The 15,352-nt window shown below is 52.1% G+C and overlaps 5 protein-coding genes and 1 non-coding gene across 6 annotated transcripts; 1 reads left to right on the top strand and 5 right to left on the bottom strand.

The window, feature by feature from the left end:
* Positions 1–562: 562 nt before the first annotated feature.
* On the bottom strand, positions 563–6,327 carry BDW74DRAFT_147529 (DNA topoisomerase 2). Its single transcript, XM_073723561.1, has 4 exons — positions 6,038–6,327; positions 5,674–5,976; positions 2,630–5,614; positions 563–2,573 (listed from the first exon to the last, which is right to left on the bottom strand). Exons 1-4 carry the CDS (start codon positions 6,110–6,112, stop codon positions 789–791), a joined length of 5,148 nt encoding a protein of 1,715 aa, XP_073587226.1. The 5' UTR covers positions 6,113–6,327; the 3' UTR covers positions 563–788.
* A 1,501-nt stretch (positions 6,328–7,828) lies between these two features.
* Positions 7,829–10,876, top strand: BDW74DRAFT_101185 (putative GTPase activating protein (Evi5)). The gene is made up of 4 exons (XM_073721489.1): positions 7,829–8,373; positions 8,423–9,033; positions 9,079–9,435; positions 9,481–10,876. Exons 1-4 carry the CDS (start codon positions 8,020–8,022, stop codon positions 10,787–10,789), a joined length of 2,631 nt encoding a protein of 876 aa, XP_073587225.1. The 5' UTR covers positions 7,829–8,019; the 3' UTR covers positions 10,790–10,876.
* On the bottom strand, positions 10,877–12,798 carry BDW74DRAFT_101186 (ankyrin repeat domain-containing protein). The gene has a single exon (XM_073721490.1). The coding sequence runs from the start codon at positions 12,493–12,495 to the stop codon at positions 10,963–10,965; it is 1,533 nt and encodes a 510-aa protein (XP_073587224.1). The 5' UTR covers positions 12,496–12,798; the 3' UTR covers positions 10,877–10,962.
* BDW74DRAFT_147527 (uncharacterized protein) lies at positions 12,538–13,926 on the bottom strand. Its single transcript, XM_073723560.1, has 2 exons — positions 13,114–13,926; positions 12,538–13,064 (listed from the first exon to the last, which is right to left on the bottom strand). The coding sequence occupies exons 1-2, from the start codon at positions 13,752–13,754 to the stop codon at positions 12,764–12,766; spliced, it is 942 nt and encodes a 313-aa protein (XP_073587223.1). The 5' UTR covers positions 13,755–13,926; the 3' UTR covers positions 12,538–12,763.
* Positions 13,924–14,564, bottom strand: BDW74DRAFT_101189 (uncharacterized protein). The gene is made up of 3 exons (XM_073721491.1): positions 14,397–14,564; positions 14,020–14,334; positions 13,924–13,961 (listed from the first exon to the last, which is right to left on the bottom strand). Exons 1-2 carry the CDS (start codon positions 14,504–14,506, stop codon positions 14,151–14,153), a joined length of 294 nt encoding a protein of 97 aa, XP_073587222.1. The 5' UTR covers positions 14,507–14,564; the 3' UTR covers positions 13,924–13,961; positions 14,020–14,150.
* Positions 14,565–14,810: 246 nt separating this feature from the next.
* Positions 14,811–14,881, bottom strand: BDW74DRAFT_t63. Its single transcript has one exon. It is a non-coding gene; the product is annotated as a tRNA-Gly (tRNA).
* Between the last annotated feature and the right edge of the window lie 471 nt (positions 14,882–15,352).

Below are 15,352 nucleotides of genomic sequence, written 5' to 3'. Positions count from 1 at the left end.
CATCTCACATCAATCTGCCTCTTCAACTCATTTTACCATTCATTCATTTTACGCTTTCCTGTCGTTGACTTACCTACCTTGTTTTTATGCTTTCCCACCGGCGTTGCTTCCGGTTGTAATCGCACCTCCCCTATTTACCCCTCACGAAGAAACGAAACAACAATGCTATGCTATAGACTGCGTGGAATTACTTGGTATGGTATCCATCCTGTGGATGGCCTGGTCAACTCTTGATTCCGTTTGCGATTTCCTGCCATTCGTCTTGTCTCGCATTTGCTTATTTGGCTGGGGTGGGCATCCGTGTTGTCATTTACCAATCTCCCTAAATACGAACGAGTAGCTGCTCTTGTCATTACGATCGTCCGCTCGCCTTGCTTGTTGTCTTTGCTTTGTAGTGTAATTAGTAGCCATAGTAGACGGCAGTCATGAAAACGGCTTTGGTACGACGTTGCGTCTATTCGGCCGCGCAGTAGAACTGAGGTTGTATGCCTGATGCCGTGTAACCTGGGAGACCTATGGCACGGAGCTACGCTGAGAGGTTGGGCAGCCTGTTCAAGATAGAGTTCACTCAGCACGACGGAGGGAAAAAAAGCCAGTCTCTAATAATAAAACAATAAACTCCCTAAACCTGAAATCCCTAACTTAACTTAGAATCGAAAACAGTCACAAGACGAATAAAACAGAAACTAAAAATCTGAGAACGATCAACGTTCTGCAGTGGAAACAAGAAATGAAAAAAAAACCCCAGCGAACCAAGCCCGGAAAAGAGGAAGGGCCTAAAGACGCGCTTAATCCGACAAATCGAACGAGTCGTCCTGGCCACCCGCTCCATCCTCGCTGTCATCATCATCAATCACGTAGGTCTTCTTGGTTGTTGTGCGGCGCGACGGGCGGCTAGCCGTGCTGCGCGAAGCGGCAGGGGCCTCGTCGCGAATGCCAGCCGGGGAGTCAAGGATATCGTTGGCCATGGCATCGATATCATCGTCCGAGTCATCCAAGATTGTCTTCTTCTTCTTGGCAGCGGGCGCAGCAGTCTTCGCTTGCTTAGACGCGTATGCCTTGGCAGCTGGAGAAAGGGTCGTTTGCTTCAGAGAGGAGGCGGCGGAAGTGGTCGCGTCCTTCTTCGGGCGACCGCGGCCTTTACCGGCGGCTGGCTTTGAAGCAGCGGCGGCCTTGGTCTTCGGGGCTGCCTTGGCCTTGACTGGTTTGATGGGCTCGTCGTCCTCATCGTCCTCATCCAAGTCGATGGTTTCAGACACCTTTGCGTCCTTGGGCTTGACCTGAAGGGAGCGGCGCGGGGAGTTCTGGGGGATGAGCTTGCTGTAGTCGGTTTCATCCGCGTCAAAGTCGTTGTCGAACTTAGAAGTCTTGGTGTTGGTTTGCAGGCCGGTGCTACTGCCCGGTCGCGAGAGTTCGGAGAAGAGCTGTCGCGAGTCCGAGGCAGATCCACCGGTCGCACCGCCGATACCCTTGACCATCTGGCTCACATCACCAAGAAAGTCGTCGCCGTCGCTATCGGAGTCATCCAATGTGTACTTCTTGGGCGCAGCCTTCCGGCCAGCACGGCTGGAGGGCGCCTTGGCGGCTTCAGCCTTGGCGATCTCCATAAACTCGTCGTCATCGAGGTCGCTATCATCGTCCTTGGGCTTCGGTTTGGCTGCCGCTGCGGCTCGACCCTTCTTTGCTGCTGGCTTCGCCTTGGGCTTGACGTCGTCGTCGTCTTCCTCCTTCTTCGGCTTCGCTGCCGCCTTGGGAGCAGCACGACTCTTCTTGGGGGCGACTTCAGGTTCAGAGGCGTCCATATCTACATCGCCATCCTCGTCCTTGGGCTCAGGCGAGACTTTAGTAGGGCCCCTACTTTTCTTCGGCATAACTTCTTCGATACCGAAATCGAAATCCGAATCGCTATCTGAGTCTTTGGGGGGAGGTGGAGGTTTTGCTTTTTTGAAAAAGCTCGCCAATCCACCTTCTGCCTCGGCCTTCTTCGGCGCGGCCTTCTTCTTGGACTTTGAAACGACAAAGTCGTCATCCGAGTCGTCGTCGGCGGCCTTGCGCTTCTTCCCACCAACGGCACGGCCCACTGTAGCGAGCTTCGTGGAAACCCGACGGCCCTTCTTCTTTTGACCAGTGCGGCGATCCTCGGCTTCGGCAAGCTGCTTTCGCCACTCTTCAATGAAGTCGTCAAGGTCGCGCAGCCAGATGTCCTCCTTGGACAGCTTGATCAACGCGTCAATCTCTTCCTCCTTGTCTCCAATCTGTTTGAGCAGTCTTGCCACTCGCTCCTGAGTTAAAGACCAGATGGCCATTCCCAGAAGATAGTCGTAGCCGTGATCTTGCGAGGTGGTCTCGGCGCCTTCGTCGTCGGATGCTTCAACGACCTTTTCGGTTTCACCGGCCTTGGCGGCGTCCGCGACCTTGGCGAAAGACCTGAAGCCCTTGTCCTTCAACTCTTGGACGAGGACAGTCTTCTTCTTCTTGGAGACAACCAATTCACCGTCGATGATCATCTGCACGAACCTTGCCTGGTTGGTCAACTTCTCAAGTTGGATCTGGAGTTGCTGAAGTTGGTAACGCTGAAAAAGATGTTAGCACAATACCTCTGCTGCTAGAGAGGACAATATGCACTTACTTTACGTTCGGCATAGAACTTGAGGCGAAGGTTGTAGAACTCTCGCAGAATATCCTCGACACTGTTGTACTTCGTGATGCGACCCTCGGGATCGAAAGCAACCAAGTTTGTGGTATTGACCGTCTTAGTGAGCTTGAACTTGTCCTCAAGGAACTCTTGGGTCAAAGGTTCCTTGACGTTCTTCTCATCCAATTGAAGGACCATATGGATGTCGGAGTTGGTGTTGTAATCCTTGTAATCCTTGATGAGAGAGGGCGCCTTCTCGGCCTTGATCATGTCCTCAAGCTTATTGATAAAGTCCTGAGTCCACGTCCGGACTGGAAGCTCCGTGACTTCAAGCTCCTTGTCGGAAATCTGGTTGATGCGACCGCTGAACTTGTACTTATCCGGGCCAATCTGAGTGACTTCACCCTTGAAACCCTTGAACCACGGTTGCATCGGCTTGAGCTCCTCGCCCTTGAGCATCCGCTTCAAGTTATCAACAATGTCCTCTGGGTTGTAGTTGGGAATCGAGGTACTCCAACCCGTGCCGATACCGTCTGCACCGTTGACGAGAATCATGGGGACGACAGGGACATAATATTCGGGTTCGACTGACTTTCCATCGTCCTCCAGGTATGTGAGGATCGCGTCATCGTGTTCGTGATAGACTTTGCGGGCGAAAGGAGAAAGTCGAGTATGAATGTAACGGGCACTAGACGCATCGCCACCACCCTTCAAACGAGTACCGAAGTTACCACTGGGTTCGAGAGTGTTGAGGTTGTTTGAGCCGACGAAGTCTTGCGCCAGGCCAATGATAGTCTGGTGCATGGAAGCATCACCGTGGTGGTATGCAGCCAAACTGAAGACTTGGCCAGTAAGATCAAGCACCTTGACTTCCTTTTTGATGTTGCGCTTGATAACCGTGTACATGACCTTGCGCTGACCAGGTTTCATACCATCAACAACGGACGGGATAGATCGCATGCAATCAGCAATACTGAACTGAATGAGCTCGTTGTTGATGAATTTGTCAAAATGGATCTTGTCCACGGAGTGGTCCATGAACGTGCCGGGTTTGAATGTACGAAGCCAATCTTTGCGCTGCTCGGCTTTCTTCTTGGAGAAGACAAGGTCAAGCATCTCGGCTTCATGCTCTCGCATGGTATGGAACTCCTTCAGATGTCGATCAAGATCGCGGAAGTACTCCTGGGCCTCCTCGGTGCTGCTGGTACCCAAACCCTTGTAGTACTTGTGCTCCCATCCACGCTCACTGGCGTGCTCTTCCTTCCATGCATGGTACTCTTGTAGCGTGAAGAAGGAGTGTTGCTCTCGCGGTTTCTTGATGTCGCCTTTCCAAACCTTGACGATGGGCGTAATGAACTCAATCAAGAACTCGGGGATTCGGAGCAGACTAGGGAATGTAGCTTCGAGGAAGTTGATGAGCAAGCCCTTGATGTGACTACCATCGTGATCCTGATCCGTCATGATCATCAAATGACCGTAGCGGAGGCCTTTGGTGTCGGTATACTCTTTCTTGTGCTGCAAGCCCATAAAACTCTTGATGCCCTGGATTTCTTCGTTTTCGGAAATCTGTTTCCACGAGGCATCACGCACGTTGAGCAGCTTTCCACGAAGCGGATACACACCGAAGAGATCTGCACCGACCACACCACGGCCAGCCATCGCAAGGCCCTTGGCAGACTCTCCTTCAGTCAAGATGAGTGTACACTTGTAGCCCTCCTTGGTGCCGGCCTTATTAGCGTCGGTCAACTTGGGGTTATTCATGCGAGTTCGCCGGCCACCGTCAGACTTCTTGAGAATCTGGTCCGCCTTCTGATCTGCGAACTTCTTTAGATTGTCCAAGATACCAGTATTGAGCACTTTTTTGAGGAAAGCATCGTCGAGAACCGGCTTGCTTCCGAACGAGGCCGGTTTGGATCCCAGCACCTCCTTCGTTTGTGAAGTGAATGACGGGTTGACGATTCTGCAATTGACGAAAAGGAAGAAGTGATTCCGGATCTGCGCTGTCTTCAAGACTGAGCCTGTTCCTTTCTTATTCTTTTTGAGACTTTCGGACAACTTGTTGGCGATCTGGTCCGCGATCAAATTCACGTGGGTACCTCCGCCGCTTGTGGCGATAGCGTTGACGAACGATACATGTCTGTAAGTACCGTCAGACACGGAAAAGCCTATCTCCCACCGAGGATGAGGATTGCAGGTGATGATGTTCTCGGCTTTTGTGTCGCCACCACCGCGCTCTCGGTGGACGGCTTTCGTGTACAGTGCAATGTACTTTTTGAAATCTCGGCAGGGCACTCGAACTCCGTTTAGCTTGACCGTCACGCCGGCGGTAGCAGCCATATCGTAGACTCGTCGCTTGAAAATCGCTTCGTAGTCGTCATCCATGCCATCCAGTTTGAACCTAGCCCAATCGGTCCGCCAGGTAACTTTGGTGTAGCCGGGACCCTTTGCAGCGACGATCTTCGGTGGATGCACTACTTTCATATTGTCCTCCCACACTTGCGTGTAGCGTTTTCCCTCGTCCGAGTCCTGGGTTTCGACAGTGAACTTGGTGGAAAAGATGTTGCAAATCTTAGCACCAAATCCATTACGACCACCAGTGGTCTTGTCCTCGTTATCATCGTAGTTGGAGGATGTCAAGAGGTGGCCGAAAATCATCTCAGGGACCCAGATCTTCTGCTCTTTGTGCTGTTCCACCGGGATACCTTGACCATTGTTCCAGACACTGATTTCACCGGTCTCCCGGTTGTAGGTCACTCGCATTTCGTCCATCTTCTCGGTGTTGTGCTGGTCGTTCTGCTTGTGGTCTGCGGCGTTTACCAGGATTTCATCGAGCATTTTGTACACCACAGGGATGTGAGTGACTTCACGAAACTCCATTTCGTCTCTTTCTGTGTTGTACACCCACATCTCCTGTGTGGTAGGATGTTCCGAACCAGCCCAGGTATCTGGACGGTCATAAATCTGCTGTCGAAGTTCTTTCTAAACGCCAGCTGTCAGTACGTAGCTCGTTTCCTCTCCAATGGCCGCCAATTCCTTACCTGTTCGTATTTATCTCCTCGACTCTTAAGGATCTTGCCTGATTTTCCGGAGGGGGTAGCTTCGTTATCAATATTCGCGAGAGGTTTAGAGCCGCCTTGCTTCGCCTTGGCCGCCGGGGCCTTCTTGGGAGGTGTGTGCGAGAGCGCTCCAGAGTCCTCGTCTAGCGGGTCATCGTGGTCCGACATTTCGTCTTCGCTGTCGGCCTTGGCCTTCTTCTTAGGCTTAGTTGCCGCTTTTTTCGCTGGGGCTCGCTTCGCGGGAGCCTTCTTCGGGGATGCCTTCTTCGCGGCCTTCTTTGGTTTCTAGTACAGCAAGTCGCGATTAGCAGAGATCGGTGCGGAGCATTCAGGTAAGAGAGCGTACGGGGGCTTCTTCGGGCATGAAGTCGGAGCTGCCGTCGTCGGAGAAGACGGATCCCATGGAGTCTTCGTCACTCATTGTGGCGTTGGGGGTATATGTGCAATATGTGCAAAATGTACAGGGGAAAATCGAGAGAAAAACAGAGGGTGAATCGGAAATTCGGAGGGCAACGAGTGACGGAAAAGAGGCAGCGAAAGAGGGTCAGAGACAAAGAGGTCGCCTCCCACGCGAGGTATCCTTTGACAGGAAGCGGGAGAAAGAGAGAAAGAGCAGCGCCTCCTCCACGGTGTCGATGATTGTTGTGTTGATGCTTTGTTGGCGACGCGCTGGGTTGAAACTTGCGCCAGGCAAGCCTCCGCCAGTGAATCGTTTTGGCCGGATCATCAGTTGCCCCGTTCCGCGGCCTGATCGGGAAAACTCACAACACACCATCCCAAAAGAGAAGCCGTGATCAAAACACGCGTGCGGGGTTCTGCTTTTTTAGCACCTTCACTGCTCAAGGGTCGAAGGCTTGGAGGTGGTTGATAGTGAGCTTATCCGTGGACAGGCTGTCGGTATTTTCGACATAAAGAAGCTTTAATTAGGCTCCCAGACGATACTTCGCAATACAATCGTGAAGTCTCTCGGGCAACAAAGGAGTCTCTCAACAAAGCGCTGCTCAGAATAGATCACCACCATAGTATCACCATTGTCAATTCTTATTGAATAGCAGCTCAAATGACAGCCTATTCTTGTTCCTGAGCTGGTTTCCTCAATAAGCAACTTTGAGCCACTCGTGGCGTTCTGTATCTACTCTGGTGTGTATATAGAAGCTGGCCTGCCGGCCGGCTAGAGAATATATATTGGGTTGCGGTGGTTGATCCTCGCTTGGTGAGCCTTAGACCGCTGAATGTAGCCGTTCGTAGAGACTGCCCGCTATATGTACGAAATTACTATAAAGTTGAACGCGGTAACGTAGTATATTCGGGTTCATGCCAGTAGCTCTATGTCTTGTTGGCTTCAGTTCAACCTTGATGAGTTCTGACTTATCGTCCCTTAGTCCAGTCCCGTCTTGAACGCTGAGGGGCGTTTCATGATGCCGGTATGCAGTGGTATGGTCAGTACTGTAATATATTCTGATCTACACTGAACCAACCAAGAGAACTCGGAAAGTTGTATAACCAATCAACAGTCGCAGTTGGAGCCGTCCATTAAGGCTCAAACGGTCATGCGACGTTATCTGACCACTGACTTGGAAGGGGCGATTGGAGGGCGCATAGAATGCTCTCCGTCAAATTAAAATCCATAGTTCGCCCCTGGACTGACAAGAAGTGAGGCCAAGCCATCAATCTCATACAGTATGACATACATGCTTCCCAGAAGAGAGGTTCACGCGTGATGCGGTGTAGCCTGCGTTCCTGGCCTGGCCTGCACCTCGGTTCCTGAGGGGCTCGGGGGTTCCAGGATCCAAGTTTCATGTTCCATGGTCGCGCTCTGTTTTTGCGTGCGGAGATCAGGAGAACCGCTAAGCTCAGATGTAGACCTTTGAAAAGGCCAATGTCAAGAGCAATTTGTATCGCGAACATCCCTTAATATATAATCTGGACTTAGGATAGACCGAGTCTCACCACACGCTAGCATTGTAGCTCTGATAATAATTTGCGGATCGACAGGGCGAGAGCTGGTGGAGTTCCAATCAGCAAAACGCCCCCTGAGCGAGAAGCCCACTTGGGAGCACTAGACTAACCACCACTAACCTCACCATCCTGAGTCAAGTGCGCGCCGTTTCTCCCTCATTTCTCCCTTCTTCAACAACTCCTCCTCGCTACTCCGTACTCTCGTTATCTGCGCCGCCGAGCGATGCCGCTGTCTGTCGACCTCCTCCCCCCGGCAGCTCTCCCCTCTTATCGCGCCTCCCGACTTTGACCCCTCCGACCCTCGCGTTTCACCCCTCGTCCTGACCGCCGAAGTGCGTTGAAGAATCGATCAAGAAAAGACAAGCGACAATGGAACACTCCGAGCAAGTCCCGTCGTGCCTCAGCTCAGACTCAGTCCGGACGGCTCAGCGAACCGACTCGATGGTGACCGTGCCTCTGTCCTCAAATTCAGAGGACACACAGCCCGATTGGCGTACTCTCGAAATTCCTCAGACCCCTGTGCACGCCACGATACATTCCGACGAAGAGATCAGCCCGAAGACCACACCAACTTCTGCGAAACCCGATCTCGGATCGGAGCTCGCCCGGACGCGAATCAGCGAAGAACATGACCGGATTGACGGTTTGGAGGGTGATGGGGTGGACTGGGAAGAGCTGGAAAAGACTGAGGAGCAGGAGCCTCGGATGGAGGGATCTGACGAGGTATGTCTGGTAGAAGTGGCATGGAGAGGGATGGAATTGACGATTCTAGACAACTGCTCTCTTATTAGCTCGCCTGGAACAAGAGAACAACGCGCTGGCTACGAATCCAAAATCCGGCTTAGCGAAGGTTGCCGCTCAGCAGGTACAGGCACGTCCATCGCGGTCACAGTCGTTGCATCACATCAAGCGACTGATTGATGAAGATCCTCGATCATCTCTTCGTTACTCACAACTTCAGCCTCCGCCGATGACTGAGCTCGAGTTCTGGGCGGCCCTCGTGGCGGACTACCCCCAAACCGTGCAGCGACTTCCCACTCTGACTTCAAATAAAATCAGAGGGGGAATTCCGCCTCCTCTGCGCGGTGTTGTCTGGCCGAGCTTGTCCGGAGCGAGGGACCCGTCCCTATTGACCGAATACCAGAAGCTTTGCGGCGAGACCAGTCCGTATGAGGGATTGATCGGGAAGGACATTGGTCGCAGCTTCCCCAACGTCGAGATGTTCCGCGATCCCAACGGTGAAGGGCAACAGATGCTTGGCCGCGTTCTCAAATGCTTCAGCCTCTACGACACGAAGATAGGCTACTGCCAAGGGTTGGGTTTTGTGGTCGGTCCTTTGTTGATGCACATGACGGATGCAGAGGCATTCTGTGTGCTTGTGCGGTAGGCTATTCGGTATAGGACTTAGGATGGCGCTAATGATTTCAGGCTCATGGACCACTATGACTTGCGAACCTGCTACCTTCCTGACCTGTCAGGTCTGCACCTGCGCGTGTATCAATTCCAGAATCTCCTCTCTCGCCTTCGACCTCAGCTTTTCGAGCATCTAGAATCACTTGGCGTCGAGCCCGTGTACGTTTCGCAGTGGTTTCTCTCATTCTTTGCCGTTTCCTGTCCCATGCCGATGCTCCTTCGTATCTTCGATGTCATCTTCCTAGAGGGCGCTTGCGAGACTTTGATGCGCGTTGCGTTGTCCCTGATGCAGCGCAACGAGAAGAAGATCCTGGGCTGCTCAGAGTTCGAAGACGTCATGCAGCTGTTGTTGTCTAGAAGTCTCTGGGATACGTAAGTTTGTTTTCTTCTATGCATGACTGTTACTGACCAATGTAGCTACGCTTTTGACGCCGACGACTTTGTCAACGACTTTGTCTCTCTCACCACTCTCGTCACTAAAGAGAGCCTTCAAGCATTAGAGGCCAGTTACAACCAGTCGCAGGGAGTCCCCACCGGTATTTCTTTCCCTCAGATGCAGGCGGCAGCTTCCCGATTCCTTGGCCGATTCTGGGCGGGCTCGGGCCCTCACGCCCCCACCAAATCGATCAGCCTTAACCCCAACAACGCCTGCGGAACGAACAACCTCCGCCGGTCGACCTCGAAACAAAGCATGGCCTCCACGCTCAATTCTGTTGAATCGGCGTCGGACGCCAGCACAGCACCAACTGAGCTGTCAGTCGAACCGAAAACAAGGACGAAATCGTCGCTGTCGCAGAACAAAGACCGCGACCTCCATACCCAAATCGAAGACCTTCTCATGGCACTGAGCGACCTTCAGCGCCAACAGGCAGACCTCTCCCGCCAGCTCCAGCAGGAGCGCGAAGAGCGCGAGGAAGACCAAACGCTCGCTCGATCAATGCTAGAATACATCAAAGAAACGAACGCGGACTCTGCCCCATCCGAGCTCCTCAGCAAAGCAGAAGAGAGATTTGCAGCGGTCGACTCAACAAAGTCATCCGCGATCAACCAAACCAAGGTACAACTCCGCGACGACGTGGAGCAATGGAAAAACATGTACTCCGTCGAAGCCGGTCGGTGTCTCGACCTCACGCGGCGCATCGACGAACAGGAGCAGGAAGCCACCTCGCTCCGCGAACAACTTCGTGAAGCACGCGGTCGGATTCAGGACGGATATCGCGATCGCCAGCGCCTGGAGCGCACCATTCGTGACCTCCGCGCTATTAAAACACCTAACCCGGATACACCGCCAGAGTCATATGGTTCGCCCACAAGCGATCACGGTGAAGGGTTTAGCTCCGGTGGACTCCGCGAGCTTAAACTCGCTCGGTCTGCTTCGCAAAAGAGCGTCAGGACTACTACTTTTAACAAACGATCTAGCAGCCTCGGCCTTCAGAATGTGCTAGCCACAGAGAACAACAAACCGCCGGGCGACGAAGCGCTGCTCCTGGAGTTGGTCAATGCCAAGACCGCAGAGGCGGTAGCTAAACAGGAACTGGAAGAAGTCAAGGCGAAGCTGGACTCGCTACGGAAGATGATGGGAGGGAAGGCGCGAGGGTTGTCGCGATCTTCGACGACAGAAAACCGCAACTCGTTACTTGGATTACCGCCAAACCCTGGCGTTGCTCAGACTCACACTGACGCTCCGGCATCATCGGGTGGGTTCTTTAGTGGTTGGGGACGATAGTATAAATCTTGTACTTTTGTGTAGATGTTGATACGATACTGTGCTAGTACATACATTCGAGATTTGTCCAATCGCCCCTGAGTTGTACTATAGTAGAGGTCACGGCATATGTATAGCTATCTTTATGGGCCTGGGATGCTTACTCGTCTGCAGGTGACTGATATGCACGATAATCAACAAGTCTTCAACTGGCTCGCAGCTTCCTGCAAAAGAACCAACGTTTCATGCCCTGCGGGAAGGCGCGCCACTGCTCGCGACAGCGGCGTCAAACCATCATCATCTTTCGCGACTAGACTAGCCCCGTTGGCAAGCAAGATCGTGATTGTATCATTCAGCTTCTTCAGATCATGAGACTCGTCTTCCTTTAGCTGCGGATCCACTGCATAGGACAGTGGAGTTCGACCAAGATTGTCCTTGACATCTACATCGGCGCCTCGTTCTAGAAGAGTCTTCGCCAGCTCCTCGAGATTTAACTGCGCCGCATACAATAAAGGTGTCTCGCCGTCATTGTCCCTGACCTGGACACTCGCACCACTGTCAAGCAAGAGTCGGACGACAGTATCCGATACATACTGTATGTCCGACCGATTCTCCATTCTCAAACAAGACGAGATGGCATAGTGCAGCGGGGTGCGACCATCATTATCCCTGCTATCGAAATCTACTCCATCTGCATCCAGCAGCAGCTGGATGATATCTTCGACCTCGTCGTAGTCAAAGAACCGCTGGTAATTGACATACACCGCGTGCGACAATGCGCTGCGGCCCGCGTTGTCCTTAAAGTTGGGGTTTGCCTTGTATGTGTCTAGGAGGAGCTTGATGAGCGCCGCGCTCCTTGCCCAAGCGTTAACGGCCACGGAGAGGAGAGGTCTGTCGTCAGCATACTTTCCTTCAACGCTTACGCCGCCGACTGAGAGGAGGATTCGGCAAATGTTTTCGCTTCTGAACAATATGGCAGCCCGAAGGGTGTGCTGAGCACACTTGGCTTTCTTATCGGGCGGAAAATCTTCATCGTCCAGGATAAATCTGACAATCGACTCGTTTCCACCTTCCGCGGCATCATATAACAAACCACGCCGGTTGGAGCGGACATTGTCCATACCAACCGCTTCCACGAGCATCTTGAAAATTGTTTCGTGTCCGCTGGTTGCGGCGCGTTGTAGTGGAGTTATGTCGTTCTGGATTTTGATGTCTGCCTTTGCTCCCCGGGCTAGAAGGATCTTCATCATTCTCTCGTTTCCCAGTTCCGCCGCGATCCCGACAGGACACCCTTGGTACTTTGTCCGAGCCTCGAGATCAGCACCGGCATTGGCGAGGACCTCAAATACTTCTTTATAGCCGTGTCGCATAGCAGCATAAAGGAGAGTGTTCTCCTTTCGTCTATCCCGGGTCTCGATAAAGGCGCCTTGGTTCAAGAGACCCCTGAAAAGATCTGGAAGCCCATATGCCGCTGCAAACCATAGCGGGGTCTGACCATGTCGGTCTTTGGGTCGACGTCGCCATTCTCCATGTTCGATCAAAATCTTGCAGGCTTCCACCAGTCCGACACATGCAGCGAGGTGCACGCCACGCACTCCAACCTGAAAGTTCCAGGAAAGACTCCCCCAGTGCTCCTGCGAATACCACCATCTATCCCGTTGTAAGGTAACCTGGAAGCACGTATTTACATTGCCCGGCTTCCTGAGCAGATTTAGAACAAGTTTCATGTCTGAATTGTGCTGCCGGGCGTGGAATCCTCAATTTTCGGCTGAGTACTCGAATAGGGGATACTCTCTAAGTCGTGCATCGGGTCCTCATACTTCCACAGAGTGCCGCTTTCAAAAGCGTCGAAGCACAAGTAATGAATACATTTTCTGCCAATTTTACTGTGTGCATGGGGAGTATACGGGCCTTATGACGCTCGAAGTACTCCTGGGTTGTATAGTGCACCAATCTCACAACGAGCTCCTGCTGGTCAACGATAACGAGCCCACCTCAGACAGCGCCCAAGTCCTCAATTTCCGGGATGTTAGCTTCGTCAAGGAAATGCTGGTCGTCTTCAATGGCAAGTGCGTGTTGGAGCTCACGTGTAGTCAGAGGGCGAGTAGCGCAGGAGATCCAAGAAAGGACTTCCTTCGCCGTCTGCACTTCATCCGGGAGTTGGCTCTCTATACGGCTCCAAGCGCCTTCGTATGCTGCATCGAGACCAGTCGGAAGCGTCTTGAGGCTTTCCCGGGCTTGCTTTACTAAGCGTTTCCCTTGGATGGAATCAATATGCAGTCGCGCCGGAAGGAACCTGTTCAGCCATTTAGCACGCACTCCGACCCATTGATCAGGCTACTGACATTCCATCTATCGATGCGGCGATTGCACTGGTGACCACCTGTTTCAGGTCTTCCCTGTGCTTCACAACTCTTGGAAGATTGCTCAACTGGCCTTTGAGAAAGCGTTCGACATCTACCGCACTGGCCCGGATTCGGATGCTCGTTTTCCCCTCGAAGAGCGCAGTTATATCTGGATGATCCCTTGATGTTACAAACAGTCCTAGACTCCGGGTTTTCTGCAGGCTGAACAGCTCCATGAGCAGTTTTCTCCGGTGTCCGGGTGGAAGATAGCACTCATCTAGTGTATCCATAACGATGAACATCTTTGGTAGCTCTGCCAGTGCCGAGTCAAGGATGGCTAGACATCCTTCCACGGTGAGTGATGATCCCAAGTCCAGATGCTTTTGGTACGTCGTCTCCAGGAGCCCCGGGATAATTGGATGCTGATGGACCACCTGTCTAATCAGGATTGACAGAATTTCGAGCAGCGTCGTCTGCTCCCGAAAATTACAGTAAAAGAATTCAAGCGCGAGTCTTCCCTGTGCCTGGCTTTCCTGGAGTCGATCGATCACCATGGACGTTAAGGAAGTCTTCCCAGCGCCAGGAAGACCGGGGCAGAACAAGCTACGTTGATCCACCGGTGTCTCCTCGGCCTGCGCCATCCATTTCCTAAACCATCGGACTCGAGCAGCCAACCTCCTGTGCCCGGCTGTACGCGACCGATTAAATCCGCCTGTTTAGCTTCATGTGTGATAGGCGACAACCAATCCAGGATCTCTCGCCGCCGATGCTCATCCTGATGCTGAACAAGCTGGCTGACGCCGTGTTGAGTGCCTATTACAATATCTTTCATTTCACGGCTTACCTGGCTGCATGCTGCCGATCAGCGCATTCTCGAGATGATAAATATGACAAATGCAAGCTTACCGATTGCAGTCTGTCAAAAACAGATCGAACGCACTGATGTTCGGGTCGATTTGCCTCCGAAACGAGTCTACCTCCGCCTAGTCTCAGGTTAACCTGTTCCACACTCGTCGGCCTGCTTTCCTCAGACCCGATCATGACCCATCTCTTGTCTCTTTCGAGTGATTGTCGTATCTAGCCAGCGTATTGACCAGGTCATATAACAAATCGCGACAGCCCTGCGAGATTTCGTTCAACGTCTTCTGCTGTTTAATATCGAGGTTATCTGCCGGGTCATGATCGTCGGTATCCCGAAGGACATTTGACAACCTCTTGATGCTGTCCCATATAACTTAGCACGGTCATCATCTGGTCTGTGTGGTGATAGTGCTGAGACTCACTCATCGCGTATAACCTGTAGCTGCCCTGGCGCATCGGTGAACTGCTTCCGTACTGAATTTGCCAGTCTCAGTACTGCAAGGAAATCGCCGTCGCCAAATCCGAAACTCATCGTCCGATGTTAGATGATAGCAATCAGGATGCTGCATGGCTGGCGTCTTGTACGATCTCATTCAAGTAATGGCGGGGTTGTGCTGATCCCAAGCTGAGGCTTTGCTGCAGTGTATGCAGGTGCATAGCCACGCCAGTGCCACGCCAAGCACTGGACAATGTTCGTAGCTTCGAATTGTTGACTGGGCCGTATAGAAGGTAGCCGCAGGAGAATTGGCAGGAGAAATTGCGTTTACTTTGCCCAGATCTAGCTTGGGAAAGTACTGCGGTGGAGCAATTATACAAAGCAAAAATTAAAAATACAATGCATCATCCGTGAATCGAACACGGGCCTCATCGATGGCAACGATGAATTCTACCACTAGACCAATGATGCTTCTTCATGTTAAGGATTCCTATTTATGTATAATATCCCATTTACGTGCTATCAAGCCGCTTACACTCGCGGTATCTTCATTTAGGCCAACCATGGTTGATCATGGCAAACTTGTATAACTTGTTGGATTGGTGCCAACGGTAGTCTTCCGTCTGTGTCAGCATGCTTTTGATTAGTTCCCCGCCTCACGTGTGTATATCCTTTCCCTTAATCGAAGACTAAGTAGAGGCCAGTCCGAAATATATTTTACTGCCGTGGTTAGGCCCTTCTCGCAGCCATTGCTCTGATTATCCCAAAAGCGTAGTTTAGTGCGTCTAGTAACTCCATATCACAATCATCAAGCGGTAGAAAGCCCTCAGAAACCAAGTCACACAAGTACCACAGCCTATTTGCCAGTTCTATACCACTCCCTCCAATATGACGGTCAGCCCATGTAAAATACTGCATTCAGTATTAAGGCGCTTAATGACA

This window comes from Aspergillus multicolor (assembly GCF_047715735.1).
Source record: "Aspergillus multicolor strain CBS 133.54 unplaced genomic scaffold BDW74scaffold_4, whole genome shotgun sequence".
NCBI lineage: Eukaryota > Fungi > Ascomycota > Eurotiomycetes > Eurotiales > Aspergillaceae > Aspergillus > Aspergillus multicolor.
Note: the sequence above shows the minus strand (reverse complement) of the source record. Positions and strands in the feature narration are given on the sequence as shown.

Bases quoted from the DNA above. Each gene is read 5' to 3' on its own strand.
- BDW74DRAFT_147529 (XM_073723561.1), bottom strand. From the start codon at position 6,112: ATGAGTGACGAAGACTCCATGGGATCCGTCTTCTCCGACGACGGCAGC. The intron at 5,977-6,037 runs GTACGCTCTCTT...TTGCTGTACTAG, and splicing joins TCATGCCCGAAGAAGCCCCC to AAACCAAAGAAGGCCGCGAA. The intron at 2,574-2,629 runs GTAAGTGCATAT...CATCTTTTTCAG, and splicing joins AGTTCTATGCCGAACGTAAA to CGTTACCAACTTCAGCAACT.
- BDW74DRAFT_101185 (XM_073721489.1), top strand. From the start codon at position 8,020: ATGGAACACTCCGAGCAAGTCCCGTCGTGCCTCAGCTCAGACTCAGTC. The intron at 8,374-8,422 runs GTATGTCTGGTA...TGACGATTCTAG, and splicing joins GGATGGAGGGATCTGACGAG to ACAACTGCTCTCTTATTAGC. The intron at 9,034-9,078 runs GTAGGCTATTCG...TAATGATTTCAG, and splicing joins GCATTCTGTGTGCTTGTGCG to GCTCATGGACCACTATGACT.
- BDW74DRAFT_101186 (XM_073721490.1), bottom strand. From the start codon at position 12,495: ATGAAACTTGTTCTAAATCTGCTCAGGAAGCCGGGCAATGTAAATACG.
- BDW74DRAFT_147527 (XM_073723560.1), bottom strand. From the start codon at position 13,754: ATGGCGCAGGCCGAGGAGACACCGGTGGATCAACGTAGCTTGTTCTGC. The intron at 13,065-13,113 runs GTCAGTAGCCTG...ATGGCTGAACAG, and splicing joins GCCGCATCGATAGATGGAAT to GTTCCTTCCGGCGCGACTGC.
- BDW74DRAFT_101189 (XM_073721491.1), bottom strand. From the start codon at position 14,506: ATGAGTTTCGGATTTGGCGACGGCGATTTCCTTGCAGTACTGAGACTG. The intron at 14,335-14,396 runs GTGAGTCTCAGC...TATATGGGACAG, and splicing joins CTACAGGTTATACGCGATGA to CATCAAGAGGTTGTCAAATG.